This window comes from Hydractinia symbiolongicarpus, chromosome 2 (genome assembly GCF_029227915.1).
Source record: "Hydractinia symbiolongicarpus strain clone_291-10 chromosome 2, HSymV2.1, whole genome shotgun sequence".
NCBI lineage: Eukaryota > Metazoa > Cnidaria > Hydrozoa > Anthoathecata > Hydractiniidae > Hydractinia > Hydractinia symbiolongicarpus.
This window is the reverse complement of record NC_079876.1, coordinates 26,663,639-26,681,708: the sequence shown is the minus strand read 5'-3', so window position 1 is coordinate 26,681,708 and position 18,070 is coordinate 26,663,639. Positions and strand designations below refer to the sequence as shown.

The 18,070-nt window shown below is 36.9% G+C and overlaps 2 protein-coding genes across 2 annotated transcripts; both read left to right on the top strand.

Moving 5' to 3' along the window:
- The first annotated feature begins 13,159 nt into the window (after window positions 1–13,159).
- LOC130630039 (uncharacterized) lies at window positions 13,160–15,024 on the top strand. Its single transcript, XM_057443438.1, has 3 exons — window positions 13,160–13,330; window positions 13,492–13,824; window positions 13,981–15,024. The coding sequence occupies exons 1-3, from the start codon at window positions 13,160–13,162 to the stop codon at window positions 15,022–15,024; spliced, it is 1,548 nt and encodes a 515-aa protein (XP_057299421.1).
- Window positions 15,021–17,293, top strand: LOC130630038 (uncharacterized). Its single transcript, XM_057443437.1, has 5 exons — window positions 15,021–15,375; window positions 15,472–15,859; window positions 15,942–16,032; window positions 16,135–17,174; window positions 17,260–17,293. The coding sequence occupies exons 1-5, from the start codon at window positions 15,021–15,023 to the stop codon at window positions 17,291–17,293; spliced, it is 1,908 nt and encodes a 635-aa protein (XP_057299420.1).
- The last annotated feature ends 777 nt before the right edge of the window (window positions 17,294–18,070 follow it).

Genomic DNA, 18,070 nt, shown 5'->3' with positions numbered 1-18,070 from the left:
TTGCGCTCCAGTGTATAAGGACTTATTAATGACACCAAGCCCTTCTATCAGCTTTTCCTCCAATTCGTTGATGGACTTCCTGTCTGAGATAGAACAATCAATAATCCGGCCTAAAAATCGCACTGGCGAGGCATGAATAGATGGGATATACTGTGAGAAATCAATGTCGTTTTCAGGGCTACTTACACTAAAAGGGGTGCTATTGATAGATCTCCCCTTGATGATCACAAAACTACGGGATTTTTCAGCGCGAAATGTCATATTGGCCCAACTTAGAGCTGTGGTGCACCTGTTAAGGAGTACTTGTGTTCCAGCAACAGAAGAAGACATGATGTTTATGTCGTCCATAAAAGCCCTTATTAAAGGTAAGGATACTCTGTTAGAGGTGATGTAGCATGACACAGATGTTGCCAGCGTATACTCCAAAATAACATTTATGCCTGATAAAAACAAGACGATAGACAGGGTGCAGCCAGCGAAGATGCCCCTGAAGTGCTGGTGCCAATTGCTTGGAGCAGATTTGGAGAATGATTTGCTGTACAGCCCAGAATAGTAACCCTTTACAATGGCAATCCAACTAGGAGATATACCATACCTTTCCAAAGCAAAAAAGATTAATCTGTGCGGTATTGAGGGATACGCACTTGCGATATCCAACCAAATGGTGGCAAGATCAGTTCTTGCAGAGCGTGCATCTTTTAAAGCTGCCCAGATTGACGACATGTGTTCCCAACAGCCAGGAACATTCGCCATGCACCCCTTTTGAACAGACGTGTTAATAAACTTATTGTTATGGATGACATGTGTTTCTAGTCGCCTTGAAAAAATACTAAAAAATAATTTTCCTTCGACATTTAGGAGGGCTATAGGTCGAAAATCTTTTAGGTTAGATGGTACAGGAGTTTTGGATTTGGGAATGTAAATTTCTTTGGCATGACGCCATTGAAGAGGCACAACACAATTTTTTAAACAACACTTAAATACATTAAACAAGAAGGATGAAATTTTCGTACATTTTTTGTACACTTTGTAAGATATGCCATTTAGCCCAGGAGCTGAGGCGTTCCTACGCGTATATAAAACACTTGCGAAATCAGAAAATTTGAAAGATGTGGCTGAGAAAGCTTTCTTGATCTGCGGAGGTGGTGGAAGACCTGGAAGAAGGGGAAGAGAAGAGTCGTGAAAATTATCAGATAAGCTAGATAATTTATGGTTGTCCAGAACAGACTGTTCAACACAAAGACGAATATCTGATTTAGGGTTAAGCAGGTCCTTTCCTGCTTTGTAGGGATCATTCCTAAAAACCTTTTGGGCGTTCTTAAAGCTCCACTTTCTTCTTCTGCGTTTCTCACCTCGACGCATCACCCTTATTTTTATTCGAACTTGTTGCAACAGTTCTTGCAAGGCAGTTAGTTCCTCCTTGATGGTTGATGAGGCAATCTGCGCTAACAGAACATTTTTCTCCTTAACCAGATTAATGGAACGTATTGTACGCCTGTTAATACTGGCAATGTTTTTTGTTTTATTTGAGGAGCGGCAACCAAATATTTTTGAAGCCTCTTCGTAAATTAAAGTTTCGAGTGTTTTAACTTTCTCAGAAATGGATAGATTGGTACAAGCCTTTAGCTTGCTATGCACAGCACTGTCTAAGTCACTCCAACGCTTATCATTCATCTTACCCCATAGAATGGGGGCTTTCTCATCGAGGTTCTGAAGTTTGTTTTTTTCCGTGTGACACAATTTACTTTTGTGGGATGAAACCGAAGTAGAGATTGTGATCTTAAGCTTTTCAGCACCACTGAGAGAACAAACATCCTCCAAAACAACTTTACAGCTTTTCATCAAGTGCTTTTGGAGTACTGTATCATTTTGTTTATTGCAATGATTCTTTTCGAAGTTGGGTATAAAAGAAGTCATAACTATAGGGGTTGATTATGCACAGGATAAGATTGTCAGCCCTGCGTTGCCTGGCGCACAGGGTAAGGCTATAGTTTTCACAGCGGCACCAAGACTGTGAGGATTCGCTAGCGACTAATTAACCCATTAGCCATTCATCCGTTGACGCGTACCGTGGATTAGGGTCCGGTTATAATAAAATCAAAATCAGTATACACAATCGAGTCCTTTAAAACGGTCATGTCGATCCAGTTGCAAACAGTTTACCGGTCTTTCCCAGTGTCACTAGTCTCTCCCAGTGTCCCTAGTCTTTCCCAGTGTCACTAGTCTTTCCCAGTGTCAGGTTGAAACCATTGCGGTCAACAATAAGATGAAAAAGGTTTACAATACAGCAAGCTGCACTGAAGTATCTTGTCTACAGGGACGGTGGATGTAAATAAAATTGGGATTAGGCTCCCAGAAGAAGGTGCTGAATACACTTTCTTGCTTATTACAAGCCTGAGTACTGTCCAACTTGGACCTATAACTATTCACTGAGAAAATCTTAAAGAGAAAAAACAATCCTTCAATCACAAACAATACGACACAAGACAGATCTAACAACATAAACGGACTGTGGTTACAGAACAAACACAAATGGAAAAAATGTATATGTCATAATTTGCGTCAGAGAAATGCTATAAGCGCGCTCTTTTTTTTATTGAAAGTGTGACCATAGACGGCTAAGTTTTTGTATGCACCTGCATCTTTCCACTTCGGGACTGTCTTCTAGGAGTATTATAACAAATCGTACTTTTAGGCTTTCAAGGCATATTCGCTAGCTATGCTACATTCTCAAGTTGCGGTTCAGTATAAATAAGGTTAAACATCATGGCCTCTCACGTTTACAAACTGAGGAACTGATGTATAAATTAATAAAAGTACAATAATCATAAAAAACCGCTATTTTACGCCAATTATAGCATTTCTTTGGGTGATTTACTGGGTTTCGGCTCACTTTTTCTGATAGCTAAATAACTCTACTAAATATTTCTCAGAAGTTAAGGGTTCGTGGAAATGTTGCGAAAGTTCAATTTGTTCTTACTATCCATTATATTTTTTCTTAAACAAGCGCCTTCCCAAAGTTGTTGTTGTACACGCTTTGTTCACGTGAACATTAAAATTTAAGCCAATCAAGTTGAACATAAATGACGTAACTTCAAGTTTCATAATGGCAGAATGCTTCTGAATAATAGCGGGAAATAAAAAGCACAACAAACTTTGACTTATTATAATCTAATTTATTATCAAAATAATGAGTAATTATGCATTTCATGATCCACGAATATGTGGATACTATCGCACTGCTGTTGATTTGATTTTATCAAATACCGAACTCGTTTTACCTCTTGCTATACGTAGTCAGTCCTTTAACAACAACGAAAGTGGCTATTCAAGCTTAAACGAAATTTCTGATTTGAACAACACCCCAACAGATCTTTTGAATTTTGTTGACGAAAATGAGCAATTAAGCATCACTCGTAGCGGGATATCCGAAAACAACCTACATTCCACACCAAATGTAAAATGCAAACAAAAATCGTGTGTATTTGTTCCAATGGATGAGGGATTTGAAAAAATGAAAATACTATTTCAAAATCATTTTGACATGGAAATACTTCAGTATAATCTATTTCAAAAAAACAATCAGCGATTTATAAATACAAACAAAAAATGGAGCAGAAATAATGCAAGAAACAAAAACCAATACTATAGTTTTTTCTCTCCTACTAATTGGAAAAAACTCCAAGATAAAGAAAAACTCAAACATTTACTAATTTGTGACGAATGCACCTTAAATCATGCGGAAATGCAATCCTTATTCCCATCAAGCACAAAGAGATTTTGCCAAGCAAGAAAGGAAAACATATCCTACACTACAAATGAAATGAAAAAAATACACCCCAAAAAAAACACTCACAGACTGCACAAATACAATCTATGCTGCTATTAATTTTGGACTTGAGAAGAAATTTGGAGTTAATTTTTCAAAAGGCTTGGCTAGTGTAAAAGAATTGAATCTTCAGAAAAGACCAACTACTTATGAGAAAAAAAAAAGAAAAAAGAGCTAAACGTGATCAATTCCTTGCAGAAAAATTTGGATGAAACAGCAGTTGATAGGTAAGGTTACAGCTTCTTAGCAACAATAACGGAAAAGCTTCATATATAATATATACAATAGAAGTGAAATATTGACCAATATAAAATACCAAAACATAATGTAAAACAAGTTTTAAAAATTAACAAAAAGCTTTTGTTTGTTTGCTATGCCAAGATCAGTTAAGCTAAAATCTTTCATAATACTACAATATATATTGTGAAAAATTGTAAAACTACTGATAACACTAAAAATTACGTTGAGCAGATTTTTTTGGTGGATAAGCGTCTGATAGAAGCAATTTCTGAATGAAGCTTTGGTGAAAAAAAATGCTATAAAAGCTTAATAAACTTTTGTACAAATTTTGATTTAAAAGTTACTAACTTTCAAACAACCCAGAAATATGAATAAATACAATTTAAGTTGTTACAATAAATTTGTGTTACCTATAAAATAATATATTACTTATGTATTTAGGTGTTTTAGTATGCGTCAATCTTTAAAACGTTGGGATAAATCAATGAAAATACAGTCATTTGAAACTGTTGATACAGCAAAAAAAAAGAACAAAAGAGGTGAAGAAAAAAATTGAAACTGGTCAACAAACTCTGAAAAATCACGCAGAAAATTACAAAAGCTATTCTTGGGATAAAAGTGGTCTTGAGGAAGAAGTAAATTGGTTTAAATTCAATTCTGGAGATTGATAAGAAAAGCAAATTTTCGAGTGAATTTATTTCAACTGACTTTTTAATTACAGGCAAAGTTATGGGATTCTAATACAGAAGTTAACTGGTCAGAAATTGGTAGAAAATACAAAATATTGAATAAAAGTGGCAAGTTTGCTCAAAATGGTGGTCAAATAGCGAAAGAGTACCTCCTATACAAAGCGAAAAATGGGTTTAAATTAACGTATAAAGGCAAAGATGAGAAAAAAGATATCGTTAGAAGAAGATTAAAAAGAGTTGCAAATACAACGGTTCCAAATGACATCAGTGCAAAAAAGGTAATTCTTACTTTTAAACAACAATATGCCAGTTTATATAATATATATAGTATATACAACTGTATCAGATTTTATTTGCTTTTCTCAAAGGTGAAAAAACTGCTGGATGATGAGATAGCAGCAGGAAAAATCTTAATTGGCCATTTAGTCAACCCGAAAACATACACTAGATTTTCAATAAAAGATGGAGTGGTTAGTTCAACAGAATTCACAGTGGAAGGACGTAAACACAAATTGCATGAGATACGCAATAAACTGCTGCTGAAGCACAAAAAATATATGAGATCACAGCCTGATAGTTATTATGAAAGTTTGTCTGAAAAAGATATAAATGAACGCTTATTGTTATTACAAGAGCAGAGTGCGGACCACTCAAATCTGAAAATGAAGCTGAAACAATACGAGTGCACAAGAAATTTACAAATTTGGCATGATGCTTCCACTATTGCTAACCACAGCCACATTTTGTTTGCTGTGAATGTTTTATATGACACTGCAGTATTCTATACGGATAAGGAGTACTTGCAGATTTATGGAAACAAGGTAGATGTACAAAGTGAAATAGAGAGTCCAGAGTTGTACATAATTGGGCGATGTAAATCTTCTGATGAGCAACTAGGTTATGTTGACACAAGGGTGGAATGCTTACAAGACCTAAATATTCCAATAACTACTGATGAAGGAGTCACCATTTATGACAAAATGAGATTGTTCCATGGTGATGGACCAGCAGCACAACTCGAAGGAGGTAATCAAAAAGGTGGACATTATTTTTGTCCAACGTGTGACATATTTCTATACCAAACGGATGATATAACTTATAGTTATCAGCTTAAATCAAACTCACTGCAAGAATTACGGCATAAAGTTATAAGTGGAAAATATGGACTGATAAACAGTAATAAAGGTAAACTAAAACCCTTTGCTGCCTTGTCAACTAAGGAACTTCAGAAGGAATTGAACTCAAGAAAAATATCCACTAATGCAACAACGAAAATAAATCTTGCTAAAGAACTAAAACAACACTTAAAGGATACTACAAGAGTACCAATTCTTTTAAAAAATAATCCAACTAGTGGCCTATCAAGTCTGAACCTGGAAAAATACGAGATCGCTATGCTGGAGCCCATGCACGACATTGGGGGCCATATAACTAATCTTTTTGAGGAGCTACTTCACCATTCGACAAAGGCTGACAAGGAAAAATTTGACGAAGCATTTGAGATTAGTCATAAACAAAAAGAAACACAACGGAAATGTGATAAACGCAAATCACTATTGACAATAATTGTAACCCTTGACGGTAAAATAAATAATAAAGCTATATGCCTGCTCAAAACATTGGCAGATATACAAAGAATACTTTACTTGAACGAATTGAAAAGAAATTCCCAGGAAATATTGCTTTAAATATTTATTGCGCGACTTGCCCAAAGTAGCATTTCCTAGATCGCGGTGGAAAAAAAGACAAGCCTTAGCCGACATGAGAAAAATTGTTCTTATGTTGAATTTCCAAGTCACACACAGATTCGTTATCGTAAACCGTGTGGTACAACTCTCATGAAAAGTCTTATTGGATTCAATGGAAATTAAACTTTCTTGTATCCTAAAAAGGTTTACAGTACTCGTAGTATCAAAACTGCTATACAAGAATTATTGAAGCGTTCTGGTTTTAAAGAATTGGAAATCGTAGAATTGTCATAGAACTGATTGTGAATGCTGATGGCAGTAGATCACCGACTTTTTATGATGTAATGTCAGCTGATTCATTATCGCACAAACAATGGATTTCAGTTCTAATCGTACTATGCAAAGCAGTTCAAGAAATGCACAACCGTGGCATTGTACACAATGATCTACATAGTAGGAATGTGTTACTTCGTGATGGATCATATGTTAAAGTAATAGAATTTGGTAAAGCTATGCTCATTCATGACCCTGTAGTGTACGTTGTCAAACCTGGGTCTGAAAAACAAAAAACATATAACAGAATTCATCGTCATCTTGCTTATGAACTAAGAAATGTGCCTGCTTCTTACAATTCTGAAGCAACAGATATTTATTCCCTTGGGTACCTAATGGACAAACTGTCAGTTCAAATTAAATTTGAAAAATTGTCATTTATTGCATTGCATCTAATGGAAAAAAAACAAAAGCTAAGCCACTTTTACCATCAGTTGTGAATCATCTTAGAAAAATTATTTTTTAGTCATGTCTTTATAATGACAAGAAACATGCAAATTCTTGCTCCAAAACCTAATTTCAAAGCAATTCTTTTTGTTTTTCATCGGAAGTGCACTGTTTGGCTTAACGCGTGTAGTGGATGGAGCCATCAGACAAGCTGCGAGCATACGTTTGTGAGCTTGACACGAAACATGATCACGTTTCAGCAACTTTGTTAAGGCCTATTTTCAACATTGGGATTCATTACTGGCGCGGGTGTTGTCTGCTACGGCGGAATTTAAGTTCGATTTGTAACATATTTATGTATATGTAATTTTGAAATTTAATTGAAGTTTTTACTTTGTTTCAGTAATAAAAAAACATTCAGAGTAGTTTTTAATTTTTACAGAGCAAAAATGCAAACCCCGCGCCCGCTTTTAGAATAAAATTGGGGTGTACTTCCAGAATACCAAGCGCCCTGAAATTTCAGTCCACAATCTCGTGCATACGGAACGATACGCTGTACCACATACGGATTTAGTAGAATACGGGTTCCGTATTTACATGAACAATTTTAATTCTGGCGAATACGAAAATATATACGTATCCTGTGTAATGCATTTTCCGTATAGCAAATATTCCGTTTTCCCGTATTCAGGCATGTTTCACGCAGTGTGTAATTGAGTTAATGAGACGTAGAATCCAATGCTTTGTTAGTTCATTTAGTGCAATGTGAAATTGATATTGATAACATTTTAGCAGTCCTAATCAGGCTAAAAATTACACACAATTACACACACCCAGTGACTGTGATATGATGAGAAACAACAACGTGTAAAGACAGCAATTATAAATACACCAGCTAAACGGTATGCGCCACTGTCGATAAGTCATCAAGCTAAAAAATAAATAAAAAAATTCCAAAAGAAATAAAAATTTCTAGCGTAAAAATTGATAACACCCTTAGTACAGACATGGAGACCATAATGTCAGAAAACTTTTAATAAAGCATCTCTTTTTATAAAAACCTTTTGGGAAAGAAAAAAAAATTTAGTGTAAAATAAATGCAAGGGAGTACCATCCAGTGATAATTCGAATCTCTTTGTCACTTGCTTCTAAATCAGCTTCCTGCTATGATGAATTACGAAATTCTAATGTCCTTATTCTACCAAGTCGACTTGTTTATCACATCCGCGGTCTTGCATCTGACCTGAAGTTTATTTTGGCATATTTTGCTACAAAAAAAGTTACATCATACCAAATCATGCAAACATTTTGGGAGACTGTAGCGATATTGTGTAACTTACATACAAGTTACCAGTTATAGCTGTAGTTTCAGATAGTGCGCGACCCAATAAGAAATTTTACCGGATGCATAATATGAATGATAAACTATATACAGAATCTACCCATCGCAAAGTGAATTTGAGCAGTTAACACAACAAATAATAATAATTCACAGACACTAAATTTTCAAGCCAATATACGTAAGTATATAATAGTGCAGTTTCGTTTGGTTCCTGTGCAGCAAATCTTCGACCTGGAGGTGGACCAACATGCTTTCGTCATGTTGGGGATTTTCAACCTCCTGAGGGACAATCTCCTGTTTTTAACCAACTTTATATTCATGGTGCAGGTAGAGTACTCAATAGAAGAATGACACTTTCCGAAAATATTGGCTGTAGAGAAGACGTGATGCAAACTGTTCAGTGTGTAATGCACAGAGTTAGCTTTTTTTGCTGCTGCATACAGATACATGCCTGAAATTAAGGCTGATGAAATAGCTCAGGTAGCAGTAGAAAGGATACCTGCCTCTCTTTCCTGCTTTCGCTATTGCGCTGTATTTTTTTACGCTCTCACATAAAAGAGAGACAGGTCCAACCCGAAGCCAATAGTTGACTGCCTCTCTCTGATTGGTTTATATTCTCTCGAAATAATTACATAAGGTGTTGTAGTCCGTGGATACACTTCCTAAAGAAATAATTATATTACGCACACTTATTATATTATAGTGGGACTGATTTTTGCGCTTATAAATCATTACTTTCAACATGGCGACGTTACCAGACGAATCTAATACTGTTGCACAAGCACTAGCTAGCTTTAAATTTTCTATCAAGCCAAAACAGTTACAGGCTCTACTAAATGTGTTAAATGGCGTAGCTACGTTGTGTGTGTTTCCCACGTCTTATGGAAGTTTGAACTGCATCTTCTTCCCTTAGGTTTTAGATAGAAGATTAAGTAGCTTCAGCAAATTCGTTGTTTGCTTTGGGATTGAAGGCTTCCAAGTTGGATGTGGCTTTATCTCAAAAAAAATGTTGTGGAGAGTACAATATTCTCTTTGGTACACCAGAGTCGTGGCTTGATAATTTAAAGTGGAGAGAATTTTTATGCAGTAAATATGTGGTGGATAATGTTGTTTGTCTTGTGGACGAAGTTCACAAAGTAACTTGCGATGTGTTATTTTTTATATACAAATAATTGCTAGCTATCTATATTTTGATTATACCAGTGTCAAACTAACGCAAAAGTATGAAATCATTTTCTATATAGGGTGTAGCAGCGAACAGAAATGATGAACCGTTCCGTGAAGCATTTAGTAGAATTAGTGAGATGAGATCAATATTTATTTAAAAATTTGCCAGTTCTTGCCCACAGTGCAACAGTTGATGTTGATCTCACTCAACTATTCAGCAGCTGTAATTTGTCAAATCCACTTGTAGTGATAGATAGAACATTCGTTTTGACATCCCGTTTGACACAATCGTTGACATCCCTGACCGCGAAAATGTTGAAAGTTTAAGATGGGTTATTAATATTTTAGTAAGAGGTCTTGATGCACCTAAGGTTATGTTGTTTTGTCGTTTTGTGTCTTTGTCCGGATTTATTTTTTACCATGTGCAAAAGATGCTAAAGAAAGAAACTTTACCCACTGGTGTGAGCAGGTTTGAAGTTGCTGCAAGTTCCTTGGGATACGGTGTAAATACAAAAAAATGTTAAGTATATTATCCATTATGGAGCTTGCACTGGACTTTGTCACGCAATACTCTACACATTTTCACAAGGTCAGAGAAGAATAAGCAAATCTATGATGGCTTACATTCGTAATGAACGCAAGGTTGCGTAAGGACAGCTCTATTCCCTCCATTTCATGAAGATGTCAATACAATAATCCCTTTGTCACCAGGGCATAATTGTTGCTCTTTCTGCAACAAAAAATGTGAGTGTGAAGGTAGCTGTCCCTTGCTTCCCTTTGAGTTTCTTCAGACAAATAATGCTACAGCTGTTCTCAATAGGAATCCCATTCGAAGGGCTGAAGAACATCAGAAGCAAGTTGTAAAAAATATGATAGTCGAATACCGTGAGGGCAATGTTACTACTTCCTAGTGAGGTTGTAACGGGATTGTTAAAACATGTCATTATCAAATTGTATTGCATGTACTATATATAGATTACTGCAGTGTTGTCACAATCATTTGCAACTTAACGGTCATATGGTCATATTGATGTTGTTAATGACAAGGGGGTGGTTGAAAACATGGCTACCGCAGAAGTCACTATTTTAAAATTATCAGTATCTTATATATATGGCGTGTTGAGATATACACATATTTTACGAAGTGTAAATTAAATAAAACTATAAGTATAAAAGCCATCAGTTTGGAAATAAAGTTAGCTATATATAAAGTTCTCCAAATTCATTGATATTGAACTTAACCAAGGTCCTGGTACACACAATCGAAAAGTTACCGCGAAATGTTCAGAATGGGGTGGCACTAACAAAAAACGTTTACAATATTCTCAGTGCCTTAACTTGACACACCTTACCTGCCTTAATATTTCTAAAGATGCGCAAAAACACCACACAGCTAAAATTGTCAAAGGGAATAGGAGTAACTACATGGCAATGCAGATATAACTAGTCTTTTAAGTCAGATATATGTTAATGAAAAAAAGGAGGTTTCTCTTCAAAGAATAAGAAGCCACTGGAAAACTTCTGCATTCTCCCCTTTACAGGGATTATCGAAAAGCTAATGGATTTCGGCTGTACTGGAACAAACACCTATCAATCTGGAAACATGAGGATTGGTGAAATTCACTCATTCTTGGGATCTGGTGCAGGTCATTGAGTAGGCAACCCCTGCCTCCTGCAAGACACCAGCCACATTCATTGACACCAGCCACATTCATTGACACCAGTCACATTCATTGACACTAGCCACATTCATTGACACCATCCGCCAAAACCAATAACTTTTGTTAAACGTTGGAAAAAGAAGAGTCAACAACTACAATTCGTATCGTTGTTGTTTTACCTACTGACACAGAACCCAGGGCTAAAAAAGGTAGACTTGGAACCAAGCCCTTAGAAAGGTTGTGACAAAGAATGAAAAGCAGCAAACCTGGAAACAAAAAAGCTTTCTGACCTTAGACATGAACACTTGTGAAATCGTATCGTAATGCTTGGGCTGACCAAGCAACCGCCCCTTAGAAAGGTAGACATGGAACCCAGCAACGGCGACCCAAAAAAACCATTACATATCATCTCAAACTTAAACAAGTAATTCACTTCACCACCCAGTCAACTTTTATGCTTCGAAATCCGCCACGCTCCATTTTCGAAAGGAGTTATCAATCGTCTAGAGATTACAATTGAAGACCCATTTAACCAATAAACAACACACACTCTTCAGTCACCAAAAACAAAAAGCCTTCACAATCTAAGGTCTTTCCCACCGTCAGTGGTCTTATAAACTGTGTAAGAATTTAGTTCAGCCCAGGAGAAAAAGCACTTCTACGATAATGTTGAATTTCAGCTTAGAAGAAGCAAGCTGAAGCTAGATTTGGTGCTGACGGCAATCCAAGGAGATCTGAAAATGTACATGGTGTGAAGGATCTTTTAAGGTTGAATGTTTGCGAGAATAGGGATGCTTAGCCCAAGCCTGGCAGATTGTGTTAGGTTTTCTTTAGTTTTTAGATTCGCTTCTGTTAGTCCCCAGTCACGTTTCTCGCGCCTTCGGCCTTCTTGTGGCAGTTCGTTTATAACTCTTATCGCAATCAGTCGTTCTTTCTGTGCAAGAGACAGAAAATTGGAGCCCTCGGAGAGATCACTTTCTCTACATTGGTTTGTTTGTGGTAAGAGAGGTTTTATTGTTTTATTGTTTGAATCTTTGAGTTGGTATACTACGGTATTGGTTGATGTTTTTACGTTGTTTTTGAGGTTTGTTTTGACTTGACGTTATTTATTTACATTTTGTCTTTTGCGCTTAAGGAAACATGGATACATTAAGAAAAGCTGAAAGGTCGAGAGGTACGGTTAAGAGGGGCATTTTTGTTGCGTTTGACAAAGCTAACGCTGAAATAGAAAAAATCAAAGATACCGAAAATGCGGACTATTCTAAAATATTATCGTTTAAGAATACATTAAGTGAAAAATTTGAAAAATTGAAAACTTTGGACGAAGCTGTCATGAACTTTTTATTAGACAAGGAAGATTCAGATTTAGATGCTGAAGAACAACTATCCACAGAATGTAGCATAATGTTTAAAACTGAAATCAGAAAGATTGATTCTTTCATCGATAAAATTGCGTCATCAGAAAGAAGCTTTATTTCAAGTGCTTCAGCATCAAACGTAAAATTACCTCGTATAGAAATTAAAACATTTGACGGCCAACCCTCAAATTGGGAAACTTTTATTGATTCTTTTGAATGCGCAATTGACAAAAATGATTCTCTGTCACCCATACAAAAATTATCGACACTAGAGGGTACAAAGTTAACAAACAATAATTACGAAGTAGCGTTATATTTACTAAAAGAAAGATACGGTAACAAACAACTATAAATTTCTGCACATATGCGAAAGCTTATTTCTTTGGAAGTAATCAGCGTAATATAGTCAAGGAGAAAAGACTGTGTTTCATTTGGCTACGATCTGGACGCATGGCAAAAATTTGTATGTCAAAAATCAAATGTTTTAACTGCCAAAGGCGACATCACTTTTCTATTTGTGCGCCAAAAAAGCAATCTAATGATAATGAAGAAAACGATGATAAGGATAATCCCGGATCGACATCATGCTTCGCAGGCAGTAACTTATCTAAAAGTGTTTTGTTGCAAACCGCTTATGTAAATGTGTCCAATCCTTCTGCACAAAACATTTCGAAATCAGCAAGAATACTATTTGATAGCTGTTCTTAACTTTCTTATATTACACCTGCATTGAAATCACGGTTACAGTTGCGTCCTATCGGCGAAGATAACATCTCAATACAACTTTTGGTAAAAAGAATTCTCAAGAAACGCTTGAGAAGGTTACCCTGCGTTTAAAAACTTCTGATAATTCCGAAGTCGACATAAGCTGCTTTGTAAAGGATATATGCGCACCAGTTTCTTCTCAAAATATCGACGTTGCTAAACAAACATTTTCTCACTTGCGAAATTTACGGTTGGCAGATAACAATCCGAACAACCTTACTTTAGGTATTGATATACTCATTGGCGCTGATTTTTATTGGTCGTTTATAGAAAATGAAGTTGTTAGAGGAGAGCAAGGTCCAATCGCGATTATACTGCAAATCACTCTGTTTTATTATCTCATGTTTTATTTATACAAAGTGAACGTAACGATTCGACTAATGCACTAGCTTCTGATTTTGAACATGTGTTTCCGCTTGAAGAGTCGAAAATAGAACACTCATTTGATGTAGTCGATTATAACAAATCTATAACCTTTGATCAGCATACAAGTCGTTATAAAGTGAAGCTTCCATTTAAAGTACGAAGTTCTTTCGGATAATTATGCACTTTGTTTGAATCGATTTTTCCGTTTGAGAGATAAGCTAGCTCAAGATGATTCTCTTTTAAGTAATTACAACTCGATACTAAAGGAACAACTCGATAAGAATATCATTGAAAAAATTGGTACAGAACTTCCCTGGCAAAAAGCGCATTATTTACCCCATCGTCCGGTTGTACGCGTGGACAAAACAACGACTAAAGTAAGGATCGTATTTGACGCTAGCGCTAGAACATACGGGTCATCTCTTAACGAATGTCTTCATCCAGGACCTACTTTGACTGAGCCGCTACTAGGAGTTTTATTGCGTTTTCGAGCCGAAAGAATTGCTTTTATCGCCGACATCGAAAAGGCCTTTCTAAAGATTGAGTTAGACTCAGAATTTCGCGAGTTCGTTAGATTCATTTATTTTGAAGATATTGACAGTGTAACTCCGAGTAACATCATGGACGCTCAACTTTGCAGCTATCGCATTTGTCGTTTAGCTTTCGGATTAACATCGTCGCCGTTTTTATTATCGAGCACTCTGATTATTCACGCTCATTCGTACGATAATTCTGACCCGGATTTCGCTTCATCGTTTTTGAAATCGTTACACGTGGATGATTTAACTAGTGGTGCAGATAACGATAGTCAAGCTTATAAATTTTTCAACACATGCAAATCACGATTGGCCGAGGCGTCATTTCATTTACGCAAATTTGAATCAAATTCCGAATCTTTAGAGTTTATGGTTAACAATCGACCATCATCCAATCATGTTACGAAAGTGTTAGGATTGACCTGGCACAAAGATACCGACATTATAAACCTCTCTATGGAGGAGCTTTTATCTTCAGTGTCCAGCATACCAACCAAGAGAGAATTATCACGATATACAGCCTCGATATACGATACAGTAGGCATCAATAATCCAGTTATATCTAGGTCTTGTTTCAACGTGTTTGTTAAGCTAAACTTTCGTGGGAGGACAGGTTGTCGGCAGACTTGTTGGTTGAATGGGAAGCCATTATTAAGGATATGAGGGGTAGTTTGGAGGTGTGTGTCTCAAGATGGTATGGTGATTTTCGAAATGCGTCATTGGTTGAACTCCATGGATTTTGTGATGCTAGCCAGAAGGGTTACGGTTGTTGCACATACTTGCGTTTGATTGATGCGTTGGGTCATTGTCGTGTCATATTGGTATCATCACAATCTCGAATCGCTCCTTTCAAACCGCCAACCATACCTCGTCTCGAGTTACAAGCATGCTGGTTATTAAGTACCCACATCGATGTTATTTTTAACCACTTGTCATCGCTTCTACCGATATCTAAAGTTTACTGTTGGTCTGACTCAACGATTGTTTTGTCATGGATCACAAATCACCAGAAGCGTTATGAGCCATATATTCAGCGCCGTGTTGATAAAATTCGCTAAGTGGTTTGTATTTCCTCTTGGTATCATGTTACGTCCACTGAAAACCCTGCAGATATCATCTCAAGAGGTTGTTTGTTGTCAGAGTTAAAGGACAGTAATTTGTGGTTCGGTGGTCCGGTTTTTTTGTCAAATGCTGATGTTGATTTTCGCGGGTTTGAAGTTGGTCGTGTTGTTGGATGTAGTGATATTGATTGGGTTTGTAGAGATTCTAGTGATTCTTCGACGGGGGTACTCCATTTAGTAAGTCACACTACACAGGTAAGCCCAATTGAACTGATTTGCGTTAATGTTGTTAAGTTTAGATCTTTAAGAAGACTGATTCGTGTCACCGCCTACGCACTTCGATTTATTGACAATATCAAGAAGAAGAAAGAGGATCGCCAACTCTCCTTAACCATCACTAACGATGAATTCGCCTACGCTGAACGATTATGGATCCGGTATACGCAACAGTCCTTGGTGCAACAAACGGATTTTGACCAACTGTCACGAGATCTACGTGTATTCCAAGACGATCTATAGATGTAAGGGACGACTGAAAAATGCACCGATTTCCTACAACGCTAAATTTCCGATTTTGCTACCTCCCGACCATCCGTTCACTGCGTTGTTAGTATATTTTTGTCATGCAACGGTTGCACATAATGGTTTACGCGAAACACTTAACGAATTACGATCACGATTTTGAATTCCTAAATGTCGAAATTACATCAAGCTCCTCCTTCGTAAATGCGTACTTTGTAAATTTGTCGATGGACAACCGTATTCTTATCCAGCTTTACCTGATCTTCCATCTGCACGAGTTAACGACATTTTTGCCTTCACTTGCACTGGCCTGGACTACGCTGGTCCCGTTTATGTTCGAAGTATCTACGCTCCTGTTGACGCGGCCACCCTTATGTATAAATCATGGATATTTTTATTTACTTGTGCCTCGACAAGAGCTATTTACTTGGACTTAGTTCCTGATTATTCCGCGACTACATGCATCCGTGGCTTATCTCGATTTTTTAGTGCACGTGGCGTTCCCAATGTTATTATATCTGATGATGGTTCGCCATTTATCTCAGAAGAAACACAGCTCTTTGCTGCAGAGAAAAAGATTTTATGGAAATTCAACTTGCCAGCTGCCCCGTGGTGGGGTGGGATGTTTGAGAGAATGGTGCGATCAACTACGAGATGTCTTAAAAAATATTTGCAACATAAAAGAGTTGATTACGAGCAATTGTTAACAATTCTCAAGGAAATCGAAGTGGTAATCAACAATCGTCCATTAACATTTTTATACAACGAACCAGGAGTCGAAGTGTTGACACCAAATCACTTACTCTTTGGTAGGAAATTAAACACACAAGCTTATACGATCGAAGAATCTGTTGATATCTCAAAAAACTTACGTTATTTTTGGGAATCGTGGTACAACGAATATCTGCTAAATCTACGCGAATCGCAAAAACGATCCAAGTTTCAACGAAGTGGTGAAACCATCCGAGTGAAAAATATGGTGTTAATAAACGACGAAAAACGGCCACGAACGTTATGGAAAGTCGGAATTGTGGAAAATATCAAGCCTTCCTCAGATGGAAAGATTCGAGTTGCTAGAGTTCGATACGCACGCAATGGAAAAACGTTATTCGTCAACCGACCTATCAACAAACTCGTTCCACTCGAAGTGAAATCGAACGAAGATTTTCAGCAATCCAAGGTAGACGTTTCCTTTGTTGACGATGCAAACATTTCAAGGGTCAAGAACATGTAAATATTTGTGGACATTTGTTTTAAACTTTTTATTTTATTTTATAGTTTATAGGTTTTTTTTATGCTTTACGGTTTATTTTAGGCTTTTTCTTTTGCCTGGCGGGGGAGGATGTTAGGTTTTCTTTAGTTTTTAGATTCGCTTCTGTTAGTCCCCAGTCCTCTTCACGTTTCTTGCGCCTTCGGCCTTCTTGTGGCAGTTCGTTTATAACTCTTATCGCAATCAGTCGTTCTTTCTGTGTACGAGACAGAAAAGATTGACCTTAACTTGGCCATATCTTCTAAAAGGTTTTGCAAGTTGCTTTTCGCAACTGGGTTTGATGTGTTCTTAAGAGTTCGGAGTAGGTCGTTCTCCTCGTTCACCAAACTGATACGTTGTGCTGGGGAAGTGATCTTACACCAAACATGTTAGACGTATGGTAGTAAATTGTTGATTCAGACCATTTAGTGAGAGCCGTGTGATCGCACGCGCACGTCCCAACACACGCGCAGATTTGTTCAGGCGTGCGAATCATCGCACGCGCAAAACGTTTATTTAATTAAAAATTATGGTTTATAACAAAAAATGCAAACCTTGAAAATAAACTATCATTCTTTTATTGAACTTACAATAGATCGCACGTGAGCGGTCTTTCATAAATGTTGATAACGTGAATTTAATTGCTACCGTTCGCTTTTTTTTTCTTTTTTTTGGGAGTGGTAACCATGGGGTATTATGCACAACAGATATAGGTCGCTAACGACCTAGCGTGTGGCCGCTATCTTTTGAACAATTTTGTTTCTTTTTTCTTTCAAATTTTGCGAACCAATGAAAACATTGAGTTAATGGTGAAAATGTCGATATTCTCTTTTGATTGTTCAGTTTAGGTAAATGTGGAAATTGTATCTGACTTTAC

Excerpts from the sequence above, each read along its gene's own strand:
- LOC130630038 (XM_057443437.1), top strand. The coding sequence starts at position 15,021 with ATGAGGGGTAGTTTGGAGGTGTGTGTCTCAAGATGGTATGGTGATTTT. Across the intron at positions 15,376-15,471 it reads GATCACAAATCACCAGAAGC|ATATCATCTCAAGAGGTTGT; the intron begins GTTATGAGCCAT and ends AAAACCCTGCAG. Across the intron at positions 16,033-16,134 it reads ATCCGTTCACTGCGTTGTTA|CTCCTCCTTCGTAAATGCGT; the intron begins GTATATTTTTGT and ends AATTACATCAAG.
- LOC130630039 (XM_057443438.1), top strand. The coding sequence starts at position 13,160 with ATGTCAAAAATCAAATGTTTTAACTGCCAAAGGCGACATCACTTTTCT. Across the intron at positions 13,331-13,491 it reads TTTTGTTGCAAACCGCTTAT|AATTCTCAAGAAACGCTTGA; the intron begins GTAAATGTGTCC and ends TTTGGTAAAAAG. Across the intron at positions 13,825-13,980 it reads TTTATTTATACAAAGTGAAC|TACGAAGTTCTTTCGGATAA; the intron begins GTAACGATTCGA and ends TTCCATTTAAAG.